Raw genomic sequence first — 22,947 nt, forward strand, 5'->3', positions numbered from 1 at the left:
GGGGTTTTACCAAAAAAAAAAAAAAAAAGAATAACAAATTGATATGCTCTGAACCAATCGCTTTGTCTTTATAGACTATGGACACAATTAGACATGGTTTCATGACTCCCTAGCCCAATACTTAAAGAATCCAATCTCTTTTAGAGAGTAAGAAGGACGATTTTCTTTATCTTTAATCTAATGGGACACGATTTGTGTTAACTATAGGAGAAGAAGGTGACGACGAGGATAATGAATTCTTTACAAACTGTTTTAATCTATCACTGACCTTGAATTTCTCTAAATGAATACAGGTTAGTATAGTGTCACTGGGACTATCCAATTTAATTTGCTACAAACCATCAATGTCTTTGACTTGTGCCATTGTTATACCAGATGCTACAATTTCTTCCATCATCTGGTTATCTTCTTGCTCATGAAGATCTCCATTTTTATGTTGCTTGTTTGGTTGAGAGGAGAAATGAGGTGGAGAGGAGGAGGAAGAGGAAGATGGTGAAGGCGAGTGAGGAGAAAGTGGCTGTTGAGCCAATTTATGAATGACATTTATATCAATCATTTCTTTGGGTATATCTTTCGAGACTCTAATTGCCTTGGACGACAACATTGCTTGATCCAACAACAATGAAGTATCTAATGATACTATATCTGAGAATATAATAAGTGCATCTTTGTGTTCAGGGTTTAATTTCTATATTAAAAAAAAAAGGAAGCTAATATTAGTGTCTGAGAGAGAGAGAGAGAGAGAGAGAGAGAGAGAGAGAGAGAGAGAAAGGAAGAAAGAAAGTACTTTGAATATGATAGATTTAACAGGTCCACAGTAATTGAATAATTTTAATATTTCATCAACAGTAACTCTATTGTCAATATTGGTGACCCATACTGAAAACTCTAATACTGTTGTTGTTGTAGGAGGAGTGGTGCTGACACCAGATGATGATGATGATATGTTGCTTGTGAAGTTATTCATTATAAATATATTATATATGTATTTGTAGCAAAAGAAGAATATCTATTTCGTTCGTTGTATTGAATGATAATTTAAATTAATTACAAAAATTTGCCTTTTTTGGTTTTAAAAAATAAATAGTTTTGTTTTGGTTTTTATTATATTACTAGTACTACAATTAACTTTGTAAAGGTATCATGATTTAGATAGAACTACTAAAGGTTTGGTGTTTGTATACAATGGAAGTGAATATGATAGAGTCGTGACCCTGTCCTATATTGTTGTTATTGTTCTAAAAATACATGATTATTATTATTATGCTGTTCAACATTGTTTGTCGTTGTTGATTTTTTATATATATATATATAGAGAGAGAGAGAGAGATAGATAGCAGTTGTATTTGTCAATATCTATCAAATTAATAGGCATTTGAAGGAGGAATAACAATTTTCTTTTTAGTAACAGACGATTCATGTTGTTTACCAGCCAACATGAGACCATAGACAGGATGTGAACTGCCACTAAACTTTGGTACAGACTTTGCCTTGTTATCGTTTTCGTTTGGAGCAGGTTTGCCAATAGCCGATTTATGGCTGCTGCCAGGTGTTCCTCCTCTTGGAATGACTTCATTCTTGAGGAATTTATCGAGTGCAACACTACTGCGCTCTTTAGCACCAATAATTCTCTCGTTATCTACACCTGCTGTATAGTCTCGTTTCAAATTTGATGGTGACACTGAAGGTGATGACGATGATGCACCACTAACAGGTCCTGTTGAAGAATGTTCATCATAACTTGGTGATTCCTAAATGATTTGATTTGATTGAATTGAATGTATTAATTTTTATAAACATTATCATAATTATATTAACCATCATCATCATTGCATGAGTGAATAAACAACCAATATGATACACACCTTATTAACATCACCTGGTGATGATGCACTTTCAAATGCGCTTGATAGAGCTCTTACTGATGGTTCTGACATTGTTTTCAACTATTCTATTATTACTATTATTATATTATTATTATTATTCCTAAATGATTAACAACCAACAACAATTGTGCAGAGCAAAGATATCTATCTAAAATGAATGAATACTACTGATGATAAAAAAAAATTGATTAGCGTCGTGTAAAAAACAACAAAACATCAAATCCATCCAATAGACTTTATCTATCTAGATAGAGACCACATACATAAATATTATTATTATCTTGACCTCTCTCTTTTCTCTCTCTTTTGACTTTTACCTTTAACTAGAGATATCCAATAACTATCAACTGAGTGAAATTGACAAACTTTGTCTGAAGGAAAAAATGGTTTGATTTTTTTTTTGAATATTATTATAATCAAAGAAAAAAAAAAAAAAAAAAAAAAACTTGAAACCACCAACATTTTTCTTCGGTCGTCACAATTAAATATATATTACATAGATGTTGACATGATCACAGCCGCATTTGCTATATTTGGCAACGACAACAACAACAATAATAGTAATAGAAATAATAATAGTAATAATAAGTTGATTAGTTTATCAACGAGTAAAAATAACAATAATGATCATATTGTTGAGTCGATTAGTTCTACACCTACAACAACAACAACAACAACAACAACAACAACAACAACATCAATGCATTCTGATCATCCAACAACTATTAATGATATATCAGGTGTAGATGATGTTATTTTTATATTCATGAGAGATGGTATCATATCATTTACCTTTTTGTTACTTCTTTTCATCATGTCTCATTTTATCATAAGAAGATTCATTCGAAAGAAGGATGTCTATAAAAAGGTTTATCTTGCGTATGTTGTAATATATGAAAAGAGATCGATCAGCTGACTTATATCTATATAAGTGTTTCTGATACTAATTTCACTACTCTTGACTCTACAGGAGAATACTATGTACATTTTGTTTATCAGTTTCATTGGCCGCAATGTTACTTATACCTATAACCATTATCAGTAACGAAATATTGACAACATTTCCATCAAACTATTACATTCAATGGTTAAATAGAGAGTTAATATTTTGTATGTAAAATTAGAATTATAATCATCAAATAGGTGTATATATTCACTGATACCTATTTTTTTTGCTTGTAGCATTCTGGAACAAAATATTTTGGGGTGCAAATATTTCATTATTTATCATTCTACCATTTGCCTATTTCTATTACGAAGCAGAGGGTATTGAGAGATCATTTTTATCTAGAATCAAGGATGCTCTTCTTGTACTCTCACTGGTATCCGTCATATTTATAGCATGCGTCTACGTTGTATATATTTTATTTTTCGACTTTGATCAAAACATCATCAAAGCCATCTTTTCAGACTACCTACCTTTTTCCTATTCACTCATTTCCACTTCTGGAACTATTTTTGTATTGTGTAGGTATAAATAATAATAATAATAATAATAATAATAATAATAATAATAATAATAATAATAATAATAATAATAATAATAATAATAATAATAATAATAATAATAATAATAATAATAATTAATTATACCGAGGCAATCTCACTTATAAACTCTTTTTTTTTTTAGTTTGCATACCAAAAGGATTTAATACATTGACATCAAAAGGAATTAGCCTTGCTATTCCACAACCCAAAGATCAAATACAAGCTGCTCGGCTAGAAATATTAACTTTACAAGAAAATTTACAAAACAGTAAGCACAAATTAAACATTGACCATATGATCAATCACATGACAACTTAATTTTTTTTTACTATAGGCCAACTAGAAACAAAAGAACAACAAAATATTCAAGAAAAGTTGAAAGAATTGGAGAGATTTATAAAGAAAAGCGAAAAAATGGCAAAGAGACCTGTTATTTTAAAATTTGCTGCATTGATGATAACCATCCTCAATTTTGTATTTAGCGGATGGGTTGTTTTAAAGGTTTTTGTGAGTGTGGTCAAGAGAATTTTTGACAAGATTACATATTACTCTTGGACAAGTGCTGCAAGCGCTCGTGTCGATAATGTATATGATTTTTTAGCATATTCTTCAAAGTTGGGCTCTTTTGAATCATTGTTTGAAACTGCCGTTATTATGTATGTTCTCAAGAAAAAAAAAAAAAAGGAGAAAAGAAAAAATATATTTTTTTCTAATATTTTATCAATACTACTACTAGATATTTAATGGTTTCAGCATTTGTAGGATTTTTTAATATATTGGTTTTTGCAAAGATCAGACCAAGTATTGCATCAACCTCGTTGAGAAAATTGATTATCAATACTGGAATCATTCTTTTAATGAGTTCATCATTTCCAGTGGTTGTTCGTACATTAGAGATTAGTAGATTCGATTTAATGGGCTATTATACACACACAAACTATTTAAATAGCGAGGCATTCAAGTTGATCTATTGCATCTCCTTTATCACAGCACTCATCCAAAATTATCTCCAGTTCCTATCACCAAAATCAAAAACTCCATTCCAGTTTATCATCTCAAAGGCTTTTAATTCACCTCCATCACATTCTGTTCATTTTCAACCATCCTTTTCTATAACACCAGATGATCAACTACAGTTACAACCACAACAACCACAACAACAACAACAACAACACAAATCCTTGATGCCTCAAAAGAGAAATAATTATCCAACCAGTAATAATTTACAACAACATGTGGGTAGTAACAATCTAAATGTTATTTCTTCATCCCCAAATGTCACATCAACTAAAAAACAACAACAAGCTCCATCACCTCGAAAGAAAAGAAAATCAAAACCAGATTAAAAAAGAAATAAAAGGACCTCCGTTGGTCAGCTGCAATAATAATATTTTATTTTATTTTACATTCTTTTTAATTTTTTTTAATAACAAGATAGCAAAGTAACTTCATAAAAGCATGGGTCACTGTAAACAGTACTCCACTAAAGCAGATTAAAAACAAAAAGTATTCATTCTTTTCCTTTGGAATGAGATCCCATGGCCAACCTTCCATATCTTCCCACCATTCATGTGCTTGATCTAAAAAGAATGGTTAGTAAGAAATGTGTAAAATGAACCAATAATTATAGGTTTTGGTACATACTGATATTTAAATAAAATTGTTCACCGCTGGCCAATAATATTACTCTTGGGAATAATTTAGAGATTGAAACGACTGGAATAGTCATTGCCATACTTCCTACCCAACCCTTTCGAGGATATCCACCATTTCTATGCAAACAAAAGATTGACAGTGGTACAAACCAAGCGTGATGGGTCGATGTGATGATTTCACCCCAGGTGATATTTGGCCACGAGATGTATTCTGCATTGCCAATTGGGAATACACCCACGGTAAAGTATGAAATGACATCAATCACCCAGAGTGCATGCACAATAAGAGTTGCATTGAGGGCAACACCAAGAAGGAATGGTCTGTCCAACCAGATTGAGACAAAACCAAAAATGACAGCTAAATTGCATAGCCAAAGTGAATCTGCAAATCCAATGACACCTCTGTGTTGATATCTGACATACATCATTGATAGGTAGTAAAAGAACATGAATACACCTATTGCAACTACAACTGTTCTATTATGATGAAAATTCTTCTTTGTTGTTTTTAAAAGTTGTTGCTTTCTTTGTTGTTTTGTTGTTACATTATTGTTAGTTGCAGTATTATTATTATTATTATTATTATTATTGTTGTTGTTCACGTTTGATTTCTTTTTTGCAGCATTTACAGGGGAACTAGTTGTTTTGTTGGCGACTGCTGCTACTGACCCTATTGACGCAGATTGTTGGTGATGTTTGAGATCCTTCCTTAGGGATTCTTCAACAGATCTTTTATTTAATACCATATCCTAGAGGTTGTTTATCTCTGCTGCTAATAATAAATTTAGAATTTAAAAGGTTTGTTAACAAAGAAAAAGATTTTTTAGGTTTGACGTCAACTTCAAAACTTTTTAAAAAATTAATTTTTTAAAGTTTTGTCGGTTAGGGTTTTTATTTTTATTATTATTTTTTATTGAGTGATATAAAGTCCACTACTGAATGATCTCTCTCTCTCTCTTTTCTCTCTCTTTTTTTTTTTTGTCGTTGCTTAAATGATTCCCAATAAATTACAAAAGAATTCTTGTTGTTTCTTTGGTGAATTTGCTTTTATACTTTGGGTGATTGTAGTTTCTTGTTGGAGGTTATAGATACAACTGAGAATTGCCAATAAAAGACAATTTCTTTCTCTAATCTCTTGGAGCAATTGTTTAAATGGATCGAGTTGAGAGTTGTTGTTATCAATGTCAGAGTTGGATTGTTGTAATTTGTTGTTAATTAATTGGTTGATAAATAATAATGTTCCAAAAAGTTGGTCTTTCAAAGTAATGAGGTACTACCGGAAGAAATATATTGGATTGTCTTAGATAGTAATGCGTATTGATTAGACAACATAAACAATTCCTGATTGTTGTAAAGTATTTATGTTGAATAATGGCACTAAAAGATCGTGACGATGATGATTCTTGATCTTTTTCTGGTTCCTTTTCCTTTGAGGTGATTGGTTGAAACTTCTTTTCAATAAATTGAAATTCATCAATTTGTATGGTTAGGTTCAACAATAAAAGGTGTGATATTGTCTGAATCTCTTGGAATACTCGATAGTGAAGATAGAAACGTTTCGTATGTTTTGTCAAAAGAGAAAACAAAAACATAATCTTTTCAATGAGGGCATACCAACGTTTTGTCAAGTGTTGCGTACAATTGACATTAAAGTAGGGGTCAATATATTTAAAGATTCTATCCTTGTGAGAGACAGCAAACGATAGGATACTATCTGCCATACGATCGCTATTCTCTAGTGTTATAGCAAATCCTGTTACCACTATAAGCATTTTGCCCCAAATAATGTTCCAAGGATTCTTGACATAGCTAATATTGAATTGTTGCTGTTGATCATAGGATATTGGATTTGTGGCCAAAAGTAATCTTGAATCAATATAAGGTTCTTGTGAATACTCCATAAACATATGATCTCTTGAAAGGAATTCTATCACACCATGGTTGATGAGTAAAGATTCACACAAGAGCGGATGACGACTGCATGCAACAAAGAACTCTAATATTGTTTTTGTTGTTTTAACTTTATCTCCATTTTCGTTTTGATTAAATGGCCAAGATGTTGGTTGAAGAGATTGCTCGAGTATCGACAAAATCTTTTCAATGAATCCGCGTGGTAAATTTGATCCAATCGTAGTATTGATATCTTGTGATAAAGTTGTCAAGGCTACTTTTAATAAATTAATAGACATATTGATTATGCTAAAACAAATTGACAAAGAAGATAAAGATGAAGTAGAAGTAGAAGAAGAAGAAGAAGAAGAAGTAGAAGGGGAGGACAAAGTATCTTCTTTTGTTGTTGTTGTAAATGAAATGATATATGAGATTGGATTTAAAAGTTTGTTGTATTCTTCAGTTGTAAAGGATTGTTTGTTTGAGTGTTTGATTAAAAGTAAAAGTGAGGATAATATTGGTAAAAAGGATGTACTGGAAATGCAATGATGATATTGGATAAGATTATTCAATATGGTGATCAGTTTGATGATGTTTTGTTGGAGATCTTTGCCACCGAGTTTTTGATCATTTGAATTATTTTTCGTTGAATTATTGATTACCAAGACCAAAGGCTCCAAAAGTGACGATATCCAATCAAAATAGTGTGGTGAAGAGATAGAGGCGATAGTTTGAGACCCCAATGAACTCGTAAGAGTGACCAGAGAATTGACTAATAGGTTGAGCGTTGTTTTCATATTTCTCTTTGAATGGAGTTGTAATGTTTGTGGATGTTTGGCAATTGAAATCGATATAAATTTCGAGAGGGTATTAAACAAAAGGATCTTTGAATTGAATAATTGTTTCTTTGTATTGATTTGGTTCACCAATTCTACCAGATGTTGGTCATTGCTAATGAGTTTAAATTCGTCTACATCGTAAATGACCATTTTACAAAGCGAAGAGTTGATGGTTGGCAAATTTTGTGGATTGTTAACTTTTGATTCTAGTTTGTTCAATTCATTTTGCTTGAAATCATACGATTCCAAACAATCATAATAATCTTGATCAACTATTGATTGTATAGATTTGATGATTTTAGTTGTTGTTGAATCATTATTATTATTATTATTATTATTATTGTTGTTGTTTGATTTTTGTTGTAATAGTATGGTTGATAAAATGTTAATGTAATGATATTTTATAACATTATTGTAGAGAAGTTCCAATTCTGGTTTTGTGGTTGTTGGAGTAATGTCAGAATCTACTTGTTCAAATAACAATAAAGTATCCAATAGTTGAAGGGTGCTTGAATAGTAGATAGAGTTGTGATATAATAAATCAACCAATGAGAATAATTCGACACAGAGTTGAAGGTGGGAATTTTCTTGTTGGGTCAACAATTTACAAAATAGTGATTGGAGAGTTGTATCTTTTCTATTGTCAATAGATTGTAAGATTCTGTTGCAAAGTAGTGGCTGAGAGATGGCAAGATATTTGATAAATTTGATAATCGATGTTTTAATCGAAGTTCGTTGATATTTATCGACCAAGATTGCAATTAAACCATTGATTGACTCGTCAGATACAAATGAGGAAAAATGTATCTGGTAGCTATCATAGCTTACAAGGATTGACGAGATACGACATAGAATATCCAATGAAAGTTCTGCCGCTTCAATATCATCTCCCGTCACTATTACAGAAAGTAATAGAGATACCAAGTTGTTGGAAAAGAAACTTTGAATAAATGATTCTATTGGAAGTGGTTGTTCTTGTTGTTGTTGATCATTTTGTTGTTGTTGATGTTGTTTTTCCAAATATTTAATTAAAAATAGGATAAACTCTAACGACATTATACTATGTTTGATCGATTGGAATAGAGTATTTTGAGGTGCACCACCTTGACAGAACCATTGAATCATTTGATTGAATAATCTTTTTTCAACCTTTTGATTTCCCAACCTACTAAGTAAATAGATAAAGATACTATAGACTTGATCGAGCATTTCATATTCCTTTTTCTCTTCGTTTAGTTGTTGTTCAATGTGTTGTGGCATTTGGAATAAGAGTTGTTGTTGTTGTCTTTGTTGTTTAATGATGGTGTAATCGGATAAGAGTTGAATTAAAAAAGTGATGGTTGTTTCAGAGTGTGGTATGACACTATCGTGGGGATAGTAACGCATTTGATTACAGAGCAAGAGAACGATCGAGGATATGATGCTAAATGATTTTTTGTTGGTCTTTTCAATGTCGTAGATTTGGTGAAACAATGATCGAGAGTGGTGTTGGATTAAAGAGGCTGCACCACCGTCAATGGTGAAACCACTTTGAATTGATGGTGACCATACTGCATTTTGATGTAAAACAAGGAAGACCTGTTGCGAAAAGGTGATGGAAAAGCATGCAAATAACTTGATGATGTGTGCAATCAATGAAAGTCTTTTATCCTCTCGATTGTATGGTTCACAACACATTTGTTGAAGGATTTGTGCTAATCGACTGTGAATATTATTTTGTTGAAAAAGATTCCAATAATAGATTCTCGTCGACATGTTATTTGAGATCATTCTGCACAACATTTGCAAGATATATTTAAATGTCAAATATTCCTCTTCTTCAACGTTGTGATGATTCTCTTTGAGGAACAATAAATTGTGATGATTAAAGTTTAATAATCTATCTACTATTAAATCTCCAAGCGAGTATAAAACCATATACCGATCTTTGTAGAGTTGAAGGGTTTTATATGACCCCTTAAAGATTGATTGTTGCTCCATTTGATAATAGTGCGTTGAAATTCCTGAAAGAGTCGATTGTGTTTTCTCTGAATCATCCAATGTTGAGGAAATAATATTAAAATCATTTCCATTGATTGGTTGACTTTTATGATCAATATAATATTTAAATAATATTTGAAATCTAAAGAAGAAAAAAAAAAAAATGAAAATATTAATAAAAGTCCAACCTAACCTATTATTATCAACATACACATAAAGAGAGGATTTAACTTTATCATTTAAATCATTCATACAACTATGCAATAATTTAAATATTTTACTGGGACTAGTTAAAAGTACTGGTTGAGATACACAATATTTAAAGATATCATGTTGTACCAAGTCAAACGTTAATCCATTGATTGAGATTGTTTGATTCAAACATTCAAACATAGTTACAACTGCTTGTTGATTTGTGTCTTCCAAGTCATAAACCTTTGTAAATCTTTCAATAAATGATTGAATAGATTCAATATATGCCGATGATATTAAACTCTTTAAAAATAAAATGGTTAAAAACTTTAGTTTAGAGTTTTTTTTTTTTTTTTTTTTTTTTTTTTTTGCTAACTTACATCATTAATAATGTAGGGATGATTTAAAATGGATTGAATGTAATAAAAAGGATTAAACTCTAAGCATTTACTGATTAGTGACATTGATGAAGGTTCTGTACTGTGTGTTGGATTTCTAATGATAGAATTCAACAGAGCAGTAAAAACGATTGCAGAGGTTGCAGGTGTAAATAATGTTGCCATTGATGGTGATGATGAATTTTCAAATATTTGAATTAAATTAAATGCTTCATTATCTTTAATATTATTTCTATTAGAAAAAGGGGTATTAATATTAAAAATCTAAAAAAAGATTTATATAAATCTAAAACATACCTTTCAAGTGGGACATCACCCAAAGATTGAATCGATGACAAAACAATAATGTATTCTAATTGTAAAAGGAGAGATCCAAGTTCATCTGCACCTCCAACAGCAGCAGTGTTGAATGACAAGAGATAATTTGAATAGCTTCCAACATTAATGTTTTTAATTTTCTCATATAGTTGTTCGAAATCCTTTGGAAAGATAGAATTTGACTTGTAGTAATAGATGAGGAAAATACACTCTGCAATGAAAGCTTGCTCTTGCACGATAGATATGGTGTATAGTTTTTGAAATGAACCTCCTGGTGCAATAACTGCCGAACACAAGATATCATCGATTGTAGAAGGGATTGAAAAGGTGGATAAATCTATTAAACTGGAAATCAATTTAGATAACCATTCGAGACTATTCTTTTTAACCAACTTTTCAGACAGTGGTCCATAATCATAAATCGTAGTACTATCATTTGTTGTGCTAGCCGACGTGTTGGTGGTGGTGGTGTCTTGGTCTTGTTTGGTAGGTGCCATTCTAAGAATCGATGAAACCAACAATAAAAGTGATTTCCTTTCTTGATAGTATTCTATAAATAGTGGTTGAAGAGTTTGTTGAAGTTGTTTGTTTGACATTTTAGACCAATCTTTATAATATTTTGATTGTTGAACAAATACTATTGTTTCTAATTGATCAAGATTCTTGTATTTGAAAAAAAAAAATGATTAGAGGAGAGAGAAGAGAAACAGAGTGTTGTCTACATAGCATACCAATAGTTTTGAAAGGTTTGAAATAAATGATTTCTGAATGTCAGATAGATTGATATCTTTAGACTTTATAGTTATCTTGGTTGATGTTTGTACTTTATCATCTGATGCTTTTGAAGGTTTGATATAATTATCTAATAGGTTATTCAATTTACCACTAATGTTTTCAATCATATTTTCCTATAGATTTATAGAAAGAGAGAACGAAAGAAAGAGTTTGAGTTTATATGATTTAATATAAAACATTTCAACTTACCATTAATGATGCTGATACTATTTGATTATCAAAGTAATGTCTAATTAGGTTGATATCACTACATTTCGAATCGTCTTGTTCAGTATCATCAGTCTCTTGATGTATTGAACTCAAACCTAATGGTGATGGTGATGATGATGATGATGACGGTATTTCTGGTTCATCATTAACATTTGTCATTCTTTTCCTTCTTTTCTTCTCTCTTTGAAAAAGTAAATATGAATAGGTCAGATAAATAAAGATCATGTTGGCGCTCGAAAAAAATCAAAAAAAAAGGAGACTTTTTGGAAAATTAAATATTATTATTTATTAATATTAACATTGTTATTATTATTATTATTATTATTATTATTATTATTATTATTATTATTATTATTATTATTATTATTATTATTATTATTATTTTGATTATTATTAATATGTTTAAATAAAATATCGGGCCATCCATTAATATCTATAGATTCAAGACGAATTAAAACAGTTTCCATAGAAGGTCTGGCATCAGGGTTTTCGTTCCAACAATCAATCATTAATTGTACAAAATCGGGAGGACATGACCTTGGAATGGGAGGACGAAGACCCTCTCTTCCAACGGCAAAAATAACTTGGAATGGCGGCATTCCACTGTATGGATCTTGACGTGTTGCACATTCCCACAAAACAATTCCAAAACTATAAACATCTGCTTTGCTAGTATATCGTTGGTTTCCTTTTTGAAAGAAAATGGTCAGCAAATAGAATTACACAGATTTAAAAAAAAACAAATCTACTTACTTATAACCTCGGGAGAGCTCCAACTAGGAGTACCACATGCAGTCATTGTATTGGCTTGTTCGATTGTGCTTAGACCAAAATCAGCTACTTTAACTTTCCAACTATCGTCAACTAGGAGATTATGAGATTTTAGATCACGATGGAAAATAACAGGGTTGGAGTTGTGAAGATAAATGATACCCTTGGCAGCATCGATACACATGTTTTTAATCAGTGACCAAGGCAAGGGAATTGATGCATCGTGTAAAATATTATAAAGTGATCCTCTTGTCATATACTCTGTACAAATACAAATATTGGGTGGGATGGTACAAGATCCTAAATATTGAATAACGTTTGGATGTCTAAGATTTCTACATAATCATAAAAAGAAAATCATTATATTATATTGTTAGTAATGTAAAGTAAATTAAATAATTGAAAGAATACTTGTGACGGTTATAATACTCACTTCATTAGTTCAATTTCTCGGTGAAATTCCTTTAAAACATTCTCGTTGATACTATGTATTGGTAATTTTTTAATTGCTACAACTACACCTCTCCAGAATCCTTTATAAACTTCACCAAAGTTACCTTTTCCAATTCTTTCACCCAATTTAATTTCTGAAATATCAATATTCTTTCCCTCTTTAGATATAAATAAATAAAAAATCATTCTAGTTAGTACATTATTTTTTTTTCGCTTTCTTTTTTGTTTCATACCTTTTAATTGCATGTATCCAACTCTTCTCATTCTTTTCTTGATAAATACGAATAAAAGAATAAAGATAAGTAGACCACCGGTAACAGATGACGCAATGATAATCCATTGAACGGGTGTTAAGGGCTTTTTGGGATTGTTTTGTGGAGGTGGTGCAGGGAGAGAATAATAGAAATAGGCATCTATTGATGAGAGACACATAGTATTTTGGACTACATAAAGTCTGAATTTGTTTGGTCCTGTTATATTGAGAGTGACATTGGCATCACTGACAAATGGTGCAACTACTACATCGTGTACGCAATTTGGACAGGTACAATCGTTGATTTGTGGTACAGAAATTGATTGAGTATTAATTTCTACCTCTTCTATCAAGAAAACCATGCCTAAATTTGGCGAAAATGCATCACAATTAAATACCCCATGCAATACAAATGCTATTTCCTGTACTATAACATCGTCCGATGGGAATGGAAAATCGAAATAATTAACGCCGTCATTCCAATTGCCTCGAGGTGGTGATGGAAGTGATGATTGACATGCATAGTTTGCTGTATAGGTTCCTCCAGTAACATTACATATGACACAAGATGGTATTACAGTAGCCCCTTCCTATAGAAAGATTGAAAGAAAAAAAAAAGATATTATTAATAAACAAAATATATTTATCTATATATGTTTTTTTTGAATATTTAATATTTACCCAAAGCATAGTTGATGTTACAAGCGAGTAATTATTTGGGTTTGAAAATGGATATAAACTGGATGGTGTAGGAGAAGGAGTTGGTGCAGGTGAAGTAGTTAAACCTCCTGTTGTAGTTGATGATGGTGATGAGGAGCCAGTAGATATTGTTGTAGATCCACCACTTGTTGAATCACCTGTAGATGATTCCTCCTCCTGCTCCTCCGCCTCATTGCTACCAAAATCAAATAAGAGATTGTATTGATTGTTTTTAAATGTTGGTTCATTATTGTTGTTCTCGATGGCAGCAGCCGTCGTTATGAGATATGATGTTGATGAAGAAGAAGAAGAAGATAGAGATAATAAAATGATGGCAATGTGTGAAATAAAGAGAGTAATAAATATCTTTTGTATTGAAAATGAGGATGAGTGGGCCATCATCATCATCTTGCCAAATCGGTTTGTTACACTATTTCGTTGTTATTGTTGTTGTTGTTGTTGTTGTATGATATAGTTGACTGTGTAAAAACAAAAGCTAAAGTATTAAATCGATCTAGTTGTTTGTTGTTGTTGTTGCTGCTGTTGTCTAAATAAATAGGTAGAATACATTGCAGTTGAACAAGTGATACAAGTTAGATTCTCTAAAGTTTTAACTATTTCTTCTTTTCTTTGTGTTTATAATGCCTATTACTATTATTATTATTGTTTTGTTAAAAATCTTGAGGAGGCAAAAAAAGAAAAAAAAATAAAAATAAAAATCTTTGTTGTGGCAAAAAGAGATTCTTCTCATAGTTCTCGATCAAATGCTTCAACTACAAACGAGCTCAATTATTCAGACGATTATTGTTAAACAAAAGTTGTTCATATCACCTCTACTACGACTACAACAACAGCAATACCATGTAAATACTTTTCAACATTTGAATAGTAGTAGTAGTAGTAGTAGTAGATTGTATTCTACAAACAACAACCACCACAATAATAATAGTAATGATAGATCAGCAGCAGCAACAAGAGGAATATTACCAAGATCTATAGCAAAAAACCTGAGAACATCAGATAAATGGGTAAAGAGACAAATGTGTGATAGATTCGTTTCGATGGCTAGAGAAGAGAATTATGTATCAAGAGCAGCATTCAAATTGGAAGAGATTGACGACAAGTTTAAAATATTAAAATATGGATCTACCATTATTGATTTGGGTGCCTCTCCTGGAGGATTCAGTCAAGTCGCTCAAAAACGTTGCTATTTCCAAACAATCAATACAACATTAAAATCATCAACAACAAACAAAAATAATCAGCAGAATAATCAGAATCAGTTAAAAAAAAGAAAAGGATTGGTAATATCAGTTGATATAAATGGAGAAAAATTTGAACTCTATCAATCAGAAGAGGAAGGAATTGCAATAGAGGACAGATATACCAACTTTATATGTGGTGATTTTAAATTAGCAAGCACCAAACAACAGATTAGACAACTATTGGCATTAAACAACAAAAAGACTATTGCGTCTGTAGATGCTGTAATTAGTGATATGGCACCATCATATTGTGGTGTACAATCACTTGATCATGATAGATTGATATCACTTGCTTCCGATGCATTTGAATTTGCCATCTCTGGCAACATTCTAAAAAAAGGTGGTAGTTTTGTTTGCAAGGTCAGTCGTGGAGGACAAGAAAATCTGTTATTCCAAAGAATCAAATCTCATTTTCAAACCGTAAAATCTTTCAAACCAAAGGCTTCAAGACAAGAATCTACTGAAATATTTTTTGTTGCTCTCAATTTTCTTGATCAAGACAATTTAATCAATAATAATAATCAAATTCAACCAACGGCGACAACAACAACAACAACAACCAATAATAAAAATAGTATTTATGATGATGATGATAATTGATCAAACTTAATTATTATTTAATTTATTTATTTAAATTATTTATTCAATTTTATTTTCTTGATTTCCAGAAGAAGAAACAAAATTAAATAAACCAAAACTTGAAGACGGTGATTTGGAAGAGGATAATGATAGGAGAGGAGGAGGAGATGGGGAGATATCTTTACTCTTCTTTGAAGAGGACCCTTGATTATTATTTGCCTTGTGTTGCATTTTCAAAGCTTTGTATTGATAGAGTAGGAATCTATTTCTTGAAAAGATCCAAAGTACGTATGTAATCATTATAAACAAAGCACAACAAAGAACAATATAAAAGTTGTCGGTTCCACTATGATCCTTTATCTTTTCTCTTCTTTGTGGAAACAATTCCTTTTTTCCCAACAACATGGTACCGTCATAAAAATCTTGTAATTCCTTTTCCTTTAGATCAGGATTCTCGACTAGTTGTTGTTTGATATCGTCTATTAATTTTAATTGGTCCTTGATGATACCCAAAACTGTTTCTTTGACATGTACTTTTGATGGATTTGGTGGAGTCTTTTTGATTTCAACAAGTTGTTGTTTCACAAGTAGAGCCTGTGTGTTTAATTCTCTCTCCAACATTTTTAAATGTTTTTCCAATGGACTTTGGGGAATATCAGATGTCACTCCATTTTGGTTCTCCATTCTTTTTAAAGTTAACTTTTTAATAAGAGTTGCCAATAATCCATTTGAAGGTTTTTGGTTTTGTTGTTGTTGTTGTTGTTGTTGTTGTTGTTGTTGTTTCTGTTGGCTTTGTTGTTGTTGTTGTTGTTGTTGATGTTGGGGAAAGTGAGCTGCTTTAGAGGATTCTAATTGATTGATTTGGTTAATCATATCTTTGTTTTGTTCCAACAGTTGATTGTTAATGTTTGATAATTCTTCAATCTTTTCAGAGTTTTCTTTTAATTTCTTAGAGTAGGATAATTCCAACTCTTGAGCTTTTTCTCTTAGCATTGATTCAATCAATTCTTTTTGTTGTGCTTCATTTCGAATTTGATTGTTTTCAAATTGACTCTTGATTTCATTGGTAAATTGTGTCATTTGCTTCATTTGTTCTAGTAATTGATTATTAATCTTTCTTTGTTGTTCCAATTCTTTAAATAAATTATTTTGATTATTATTACTATTATTATCCAAAGATTCATTTTTCTGTTGTTGTTGTTGTTGTTGTTGTGGTTGTGGGTGTTGTGGTTGTTGTTGTTGTTGTTGTTTAGGAACTATTTCTATTTCTATTTCATCTTTAGTTTTAATATTTTTTGAAGATTTGAACAACTTTAAAAGATTATTTAATTTTTCCTCATCCAATTTGTTATCTTTTTTAACATGATCTTGCTTGTTACTTTCCTTGTATAACAGTTGTGAGTTGAAAGGTTTGGGTTGATCTTCCTTATTAATTGTAGAGTCCTCTAATTTGTTTAAAAGAGAATCAGATTGCTTTTTTTCTCTCCAAAAATAATGTTGTTGTTGGCCAAATAATTTATCTTTTGGCAACGATAAGATAAAAGTTGATATTTGACCTGGTAGTAGAGAGACTTGCTTTTCATATTGAGGAGGTACAATATGATCAAGGGAGATATTTGCTTTTAAAATGGATATTGGATCAACTGTGCTTTTGTGATGAATGTCACCACCAGTTGCCATCATAGTAGAAGCAAATATTTGATCAAAATCTATTTTGGTAACTGGAGTACCTTTAATTGATCGATCAATGTTCATAATGGTAATGTAGATTTCTTTTTCCTTTGGTTCATCGATGCTGTCTTGTCTAAATATTGGTGACATTGCCAAAACCGATACAGATGGTGGAATATTATTCATGTCAGAAATATAGGATTTTCTGCTGCATGAAACAACTACATTATCACTTCCAAGTTGAACGATAAATGGTTGGTTGATGGAACTAGAGAGATGATGTGGAAAAGAAGGTGACATTGATACTTGATCATCAAAGTTTAGCCAAAGAGGCACAACAACATGATTATTATTGGCATCTCTGGCTTGATTTGATCTCAACATTATATCTATTGACCCCTCGGTAATAGAAGATACAGCCAATGGTACTCTTGTTAGGATTTGTAGTTTGACACCTTGTACTGAAGCCGAGTCACCAAGACTAGCGACACTTGTCATTGGGTAAAACGACGAATGGTAAGAGTTTTGATGGTTATTGTGCTGAGGTGGTGTTCTACGAGAGAGAATCAATCCATTTGAATCTGTATAAAGGAATGGTGGTGTAGCTATTTGGCCATTTGTTCCAATAACATTTCCACCACTATTCATATTATTATTTGCTACCATTGTCATCATCAAGTTGTTTGATGATTTTGATGATGTCTGTTTAAGGGTGGCAAATCTGAGTACTGGAGTTGATAAAGTTGTATTTTCAGTGATGATTGAAGTTTCATGGTAAACTGATTTTGAAATATCACCTTGGCCACTGATCAATTGAATAAATTGCTTTTTAAATGGAGTATTATTTCTAAATATAGAAATGGACTCTACCAAATTGCCTTTAATCATTCTTATCATAAAGGGATCCCGTGATTTTGATTGTCCAATATCACCACTACCAACAAAATTATGAGATTGATTGTTGTTGGTCTGAACAAATTGTAGGTTTTGTTGTTCAAGGGCAATTTCTTGTGAATCTTTTGTTGACTTTAACAAGACAGACTCTAGAGAACCTGACAAGTGGTTGATCTTTAGGCGATAATTTTGATTTTCTATCACTGGTTGTTGCGTTCCCAATCTTGCATAATGGATGACGAATGGACTAGAACCATCGCTATTTTGACTGGATCTGGTTGGTAGATACGATAGAATGGTAGTTACCGAGGGTGTTGTAGTCTCGGTCACCAACCCTTTGGGATGATATTTGATTTCAAAACTAGCTATCGAATGAGGTTCGATTTTAGCAATAAACAAGAGTTGGAATTGATGGGGTGCAGAATCCCACTCTTCATCTAGCCAAACTGGATTAATTTGGGCGATGACTGGAGATCTAGTGTCTAAATTTACTACAGATACCTTGGGTGTATCAACAAACAGAGAAATTAATTCTTCTTTTGTTTGATCAAACAAGTTTTGAATGATAATAATCTGTTGTTTTGTCTTTAAAATTGGAATCATTGATTTTGAATCAAAAGAATCAACTTGAAGATCTTGGCAATCCATTAAAACACTATTAAATTTCTTTTAAAAATAAATTAGAAAGAATAAGTAAATTGAAAAAATATTTTTATATTGTCTTTTTGAATATATGTTTACCTCTAGTATCAAATTTAATACAATATTACAATGATCAATTTTTTGATTTAATTTATCATAAAAAGATTGTGACATAAAACCATTAGAGGAAAGGACATGATGATACCTAGTCGACAAAGATTGACACCAAGGTACAACTTGACCAAAATATTTAATTGTTGAACTATTAAATATTGTCTCTTGGATTTCTAGGTTCTAGAATAGGTTGAAATAATGTTAATATAATATAATAAAAAAATAAAAAAAACTTTAAAAAATATATATTTACCATGATATTATTAAATAAATCGTTTGAAGAAAGAGAACATGATTGTTTGACTTTTTTCAGTAAGTTGTTCATTTGTTTTATCTTTAACTAAAAAAAAGTTCAAAAAGGTTAGGAATGGACTTTTGTTTTTTTAGATTAATTATTTTGCTTGCATACATATCTATTTGAAGAGTATTGAGAGATATAATATTGATCTTGATCGTTGCAATGTGAAAACAAATCACCACGATAGGTACCAAACTCTCTTGAATCTGGGATAACAGGTGTTCCAGGAACAAACAAAAGTTGGTCGGGATCGAGTTGGTTCTGTTCATCAAATTGGCCATTTGATTTATCAACCTCACCAAATGTTTTGGCTGGTGCCAATTCGACGGGATAAGGTGAGGAACGCAAGGCTTCGAAATAACCTGAAGCTGTGCTCCATCCAATGTGACAGTGAAGCGACTTGTCAGAATTTATATAGGCAAAAACTGACTCGTATAGCGACATTAACTTGTGGAGTTGAGCCGATTGGGTACTGGAGGGCTGGACGGCAAACATTGTGATATCTCCTCCAAATGGGACTAGTAATTGATTGGTCCTATAGGATAATGCATGAGCTCTGTATTGCTCCAATAGTTTGGTTGAAATAAACTTAATGTCTTGTGGAGTGACATTGTAGTTTTGAAAACTATCACTGTTGTTTTTTAAATGAACAGTTGACTCTTGCTTTTCCTTTTTTCCAAGTAGATCCGAAATCATTGACTGAAATGACATGGATTGCTCACAAATCCTCCGATTTGGTCCGCATGAAAGGGAAACATTGTCATGTGATATGACATGAGTAAAGAGAGAAAAGGTAGAGTTTAGAGATGTTGATGCTTGTTTGGTTGGTTTCCACCAAAACTCTAGATGTTTGTCCGAGAATAATTGGCTTTTAAGATCTGAATTGATCTTGTTGATAACCAAATCTCGAATTTGAGTTTGGCTATACAATAAATGAGCAATCGCCTCTGAATGGCCATGGGATTGTGTATTCCAATAAACTTTGGGCAAAACTCCAAATGTACTCTGCAACCACTGATGTCCTTGAGTCATTTGGTCCATAAAGTCTTGATAATGAGTTATACCTTCATCCATTACTGTCATCATTCCCGATACAAATTCAAATCTTCCATTTGATATTAATCTAAAAAAAAAAAAAAAATTAATAAATAAATAAAAATGTTGCAAAAAAAATGTTTGATAATTACAGATCAAATGAATGTTTTTTTTGGTCTGATAAAGACTCCCACCATTTTTCAAAATAATAAACTTCATTCCAAATAAATGATCTTTGATCATTTTCTAAAAGCAACATAAAGATATGATCCAATGCCATCAATGATAATGACATCATTGGGTCATCATCTGGATCATCATTACTTTCATCTTGATATTTTATACTATGTATTTTACTAGCTATTAGATCAGATAAAAATGTACTTTTACCCTTTGATTCATTATTAATCTTTAAAAAAAAAAAAAAAAAAAAAAAAAAAAGTTAAAAAACCATTTTTAACTATATTTATCTTTTTATTACTTACCTTTTCAATGTTTGTAAATGGAACAATATGGATCTGTAAGGGATGTCCACCACCTTCATTCCATCCAAAAACTGAACCCTTTTCAATCGTGTTTGCAATTAACATCAGCAAAAACAAAGAGAAAATAAAATTGGTTGAGAAAGCCATTTTTTCTCTCTCTCTCTTTACTTTTTAGAAATGTAGAAAGAGTAGAAAGAATGATTATTTTAATAAATACAGTACAGAGGTGGGAGTTCTTGTTGGTACTTGCAATTTATTTAATAACCACTACCAAAAAAATAAAAATTGTAATATTGTGTGATGGCAAAGGGATTGCAACCAAACCCCCCAACCCCACCTTCATTGCGTGTCCTATTATGTTGATCATTCTCTGTTTACTGACTAACACACATAAAAATCTACCTTTTTTTTTTTTTTTTTTTTTTTTGTTGCTTTTTTTTTTTTTTGATTGAACCAACCCCCAATGATGACACACCAGCCAGCTAATTGATTGAAATTTGTATTAAATAAGGGTGAGTGTTTTTGATGCTAATCCTGATACCAATTTAAGAATAGCAGTGAAAGTGAAGATATGATTAAAAAAAAGAGGAGCATCACTCTAAAATCAAATGTCTTTTTTGTTGCTTGATAGATTTGTTCATTTCCTCTTCCTATATAATTGGTGGAATGAACTCCAGTGTCATAGATTGAATCGATTTGTTCTCTCTGTGCCAATATGTGGGGTGTAATCTGATCAAATAGTTGAGAGAGTTCTTCAATTCTTTGATTAATGGTTCTACAATAATAATAATAAAAGTTACAAATTAATTAAGGACCCAAATTTTGTTTTGCAGTTGTTTTCGTCTTATACCTACAATATTTGATCGGGAAGTGTTTCCAATTCACCAAGAAGAAGATGATTTTGTTGTTCATATATTAATTTTTCATCATCGTCAAAATCAAAACTATTGTCTTGTGTATCACCATCAAATGTATTATCAAATGATGACAAGGAAGATAAAGTTTGATTTTTTGATGACTTTAATGATCGATTTCTAATTTCTACATTTTCAATGGTACTGCTGCTGGCATTTTCATTTGTTTCATTTTCCATAGTTTCTTGTTGCTCGTTGTCAGCCTCTATATATAAATTTTCATTTTCTACCAGTGATGGAAACATACTAGGAGAACTCAAACTATTTTGAAATCTTTTTTGAAAATGTATTGATTGGATTAGCCTAACCTGTTGTCATGATAATAATGGCGATGATGATGATGATGATCACAATATAAACATACCTTTCATTTTCTTTTAATTTTATATTTACTCTAAATTCTCTTTGTTTCTTAAATTGATTAGTCACTTGAGAGAGATAGCAATGTAATTGATCAGTGACTGCAAAGTAAAATCTTGTCTTGCAATCAAATTGACCAAGATCCCGAGAGAATAGATCATTTGGATCATCTCTAATCATATCTACCATGTTTGTTATTGTTGATGTTGTTTGTTGTTGTTGTTGTTGTTGTTGTTGTCTTTGTTGAAATTTAAAAGTATCAGCCACCAATGATTCCATCTTGTTGATACTATTATTACAAACTTCAATTTGTTTGATTGAAATACGATCAATCTCATCTCTTTCACTATCAGTCATTGCCAATCCACTTGTACCCCTTTGAGTGGTATGTTTGGCAGCATCAATATAAGAATCTCTATTCTCTACCAACATATCTCGAAGTGTATCTATATTATGAAGCTACAAAGAGAAATAAAGAATGAAATAAAGTAAGAGAGAGAAAGAGAGAAGAGAGAGAGAGAAAGAGTTGATGGTTGATAACTAAGAGGTCTTTGTGAATATTGTTTCAATATAATAACATACAATTGAAATGGAAGCTTTAAATAATACATCTCTTTCTTGTAATGGTTTACTAAATTTCAATATGTTGGTTGTTGATTGTTGTTGTTTGATGGTGGAAGATGACCTTGCATTTGATTTGCTATTTGTTCTAACAATCTCTTTAAATTGATTACTAATATCTATCATTGTTGTTCTACATCTGTATTTAAATAAATAAAAGAAGACTCTACGATACCATTGTTTTTTTATTTTTTGATGAGTCACCCTAATATAATTACAATTTTATAATGATTTTTATTTAT

The 22,947-nt window shown here is 31.2% G+C and overlaps 9 protein-coding genes across 9 annotated transcripts; 2 read left to right on the top strand and 7 right to left on the bottom strand.

Moving 5' to 3' along the window:
- Positions 1-172: 172 nt before the first annotated feature.
- On the bottom strand, positions 173-967 carry DFA_01993 (uncharacterized protein; the record flags this gene model as incomplete). The annotated part of the gene is made up of 3 exons (XM_004359897.1): positions 173-279; positions 340-688; positions 788-967. 3 exons carry the CDS (start codon positions 965-967, stop codon positions 173-175), a joined length of 636 nt encoding a protein of 211 aa, XP_004359954.1.
- A 397-nt stretch (positions 968-1,364) lies between these two features.
- Positions 1,365-1,937, bottom strand: DFA_01994 (uncharacterized protein; the record flags this gene model as incomplete). Its single annotated transcript, XM_004359898.1, has 2 exons — positions 1,365-1,751; positions 1,866-1,937. The coding sequence occupies 2 exons, from the start codon at positions 1,935-1,937 to the stop codon at positions 1,365-1,367; spliced, it is 459 nt and encodes a 152-aa protein (XP_004359955.1).
- A 457-nt stretch (positions 1,938-2,394) lies between these two features.
- DFA_01995 (uncharacterized protein) lies at positions 2,395-4,720 on the top strand (the record flags this gene model as incomplete). The annotated part of the gene is made up of 6 exons (XM_004359899.1): positions 2,395-2,765; positions 2,929-2,996; positions 3,069-3,353; positions 3,517-3,642; positions 3,709-4,030; positions 4,111-4,720. 6 exons carry the CDS (start codon positions 2,395-2,397, stop codon positions 4,718-4,720), a joined length of 1,782 nt encoding a protein of 593 aa, XP_004359956.1.
- A 67-nt stretch (positions 4,721-4,787) lies between these two features.
- DFA_01996 (uncharacterized protein) lies at positions 4,788-5,775 on the bottom strand (the record flags this gene model as incomplete). The annotated part of the gene is made up of 2 exons (XM_004359900.1): positions 4,788-4,954; positions 5,019-5,775. The coding sequence occupies 2 exons, from the start codon at positions 5,773-5,775 to the stop codon at positions 4,788-4,790; spliced, it is 924 nt and encodes a 307-aa protein (XP_004359957.1).
- Positions 5,776-6,017: 242 nt separating this feature from the next.
- DFA_01997 (uncharacterized protein) lies at positions 6,018-11,810 on the bottom strand (the record flags this gene model as incomplete). Its single annotated transcript, XM_004359901.1, has 7 exons — positions 6,018-6,283; positions 6,669-9,880; positions 9,950-10,233; positions 10,311-10,560; positions 10,626-11,308; positions 11,378-11,554; positions 11,631-11,810. The coding sequence occupies 7 exons, from the start codon at positions 11,808-11,810 to the stop codon at positions 6,018-6,020; spliced, it is 5,052 nt and encodes a 1,683-aa protein (XP_004359958.1).
- Positions 11,811-11,932: 122 nt separating this feature from the next.
- Positions 11,933-14,226, bottom strand: drkB (protein kinase; the record flags this gene model as incomplete). Its single annotated transcript, XM_004359902.1, has 5 exons — positions 11,933-12,339; positions 12,405-12,757; positions 12,856-13,033; positions 13,109-13,718; positions 13,810-14,226. The coding sequence occupies 5 exons, from the start codon at positions 14,224-14,226 to the stop codon at positions 11,933-11,935; spliced, it is 1,965 nt and encodes a 654-aa protein (XP_004359959.1).
- A 365-nt stretch (positions 14,227-14,591) lies between these two features.
- On the top strand, positions 14,592-15,692 carry fsjB (rRNA methyltransferase; the record flags this gene model as incomplete). The annotated part of the gene is made up of 1 exon (XM_004359903.1): positions 14,592-15,692. The coding sequence occupies one exon, from the start codon at positions 14,592-14,594 to the stop codon at positions 15,690-15,692; it is 1,101 nt and encodes a 366-aa protein (XP_004359960.1).
- Positions 15,693-15,882: 190 nt separating this feature from the next.
- DFA_02000 (uncharacterized protein) lies at positions 15,883-20,957 on the bottom strand (the record flags this gene model as incomplete). Its single annotated transcript, XM_004359904.1, has 6 exons — positions 15,883-15,910; positions 15,979-18,902; positions 18,999-19,172; positions 19,402-20,413; positions 20,478-20,734; positions 20,811-20,957. 6 exons carry the CDS (start codon positions 20,955-20,957, stop codon positions 15,883-15,885), a joined length of 4,542 nt encoding a protein of 1,513 aa, XP_004359961.1.
- Positions 20,958-21,067: 110 nt separating this feature from the next.
- On the bottom strand, positions 21,068-22,831 carry DFA_02001 (uncharacterized protein; the record flags this gene model as incomplete). Its single annotated transcript, XM_004359905.1, has 6 exons — positions 21,068-21,077; positions 21,352-21,585; positions 21,665-21,929; positions 21,972-21,997; positions 22,089-22,543; positions 22,667-22,831. 6 exons carry the CDS (start codon positions 22,829-22,831, stop codon positions 21,068-21,070), a joined length of 1,155 nt encoding a protein of 384 aa, XP_004359962.1.
- Positions 22,832-22,947: the final 116 nt, after the last annotated feature.

Source organism: Cavenderia fasciculata (genome assembly GCF_000203815.1).
Source record: "Cavenderia fasciculata unplaced genomic scaffold Scf_Dfasci-F-a-25c12.r2-5, whole genome shotgun sequence".
Taxonomy (NCBI): Eukaryota; Evosea; class Eumycetozoa; order Acytosteliales; family Cavenderiaceae; genus Cavenderia; species Cavenderia fasciculata.